At 61.3% G+C, this 736-nt stretch overlaps 1 protein-coding gene across 1 annotated transcript in view; it reads right to left on the bottom strand.

Annotated features, from left to right (window-relative positions):
- Positions 1-129: 129 nt before the first annotated feature.
- Positions 130-736, bottom strand: part of BTBD19 (BTB (POZ) domain containing 19) — an 8,107-nt gene continuing 7,500 nt past the window's right edge. The window contains exons 5-6 of the mRNA XM_012001862.1: positions 419-487; positions 130-345 (exon numbers count right to left, since the gene is read on the bottom strand). Coding sequence (XP_011857252.1) covers positions 130-345; positions 419-487 — 285 coding nt within the window. The remainder of the gene's footprint in view (positions 346-418; positions 488-736) is intronic.

Genomic DNA, 736 nt, shown 5'->3' with positions numbered 1-736 from the left:
GTCCAAGATCTCTTGCTGGATAATTGCAATAGCCCCTAACCGTTCTCCCTAGACCACTCTTCTATCTCGCTCTTGCCCTTCTCTATCCCAGTCCTGTCTCTTATACACATCTAGATGTGTATAAGAGAGTCAGGCACTTGTCCTGCCACCCGCTCGCTGGGCTTGTGGCCCGCACCTCCTTCCGTGCCCTTGCGCTCCCCCAGCCCCACTCACCGCGCCCACGCGCGCCCAGCTCCTGGCCGCGCGGACCAGTTCAGCCTCGTCCACGCAGAGCTTGTCGCTGCGGAGCAGGGGCAGCAGCGCGGCCGCTGACAGCTCCAGGAAGCCTTGGGACCTGAGGGCCTCCTGCAAGCCGGCAAATGGGTCAGGGAGGAGCAGAATGCGGTGCGTGGGGTGAGGAGTATGAAGGGAGCAGTACCTGGCTGTGGGCCTCTATGAAAGCCACGCAGCGCTCCTGCAGCGGCCCCAGGCCAAAGGTTACGGCCACCTGCGAGCACAATGAGGGAGATCAGGTTGGAGACTGGAGAGGCCGTGTAGCCCAACCTGCTCACTGGGACCCACCACTGCAAGCCTGACCCTAGCCCTAGCTGGGGAGGCTGACAGGGCCCTCGGCCTTCCAGGAAACTGGACCCAGTGAAAGCCTGGTACACACACACACACACACACATACACATACGTGGACTCACTGTACAACCTGCTCTTCCCTACAGGAGACCACGCCATGGCCTTCAAACCC

The sequence above is a fragment of the Mandrillus leucophaeus genome, unplaced genomic scaffold (assembly GCF_000951045.1).
Source record: "Mandrillus leucophaeus isolate KB7577 unplaced genomic scaffold, Mleu.le_1.0 Scaffold67, whole genome shotgun sequence".
Classification (NCBI taxonomy): domain Eukaryota; kingdom Metazoa; phylum Chordata; class Mammalia; order Primates; family Cercopithecidae; genus Mandrillus; species Mandrillus leucophaeus.
The sequence above is the reverse complement of the archived record's forward strand: the minus strand, read 5'-3'. Positions and strand labels throughout refer to the sequence as shown.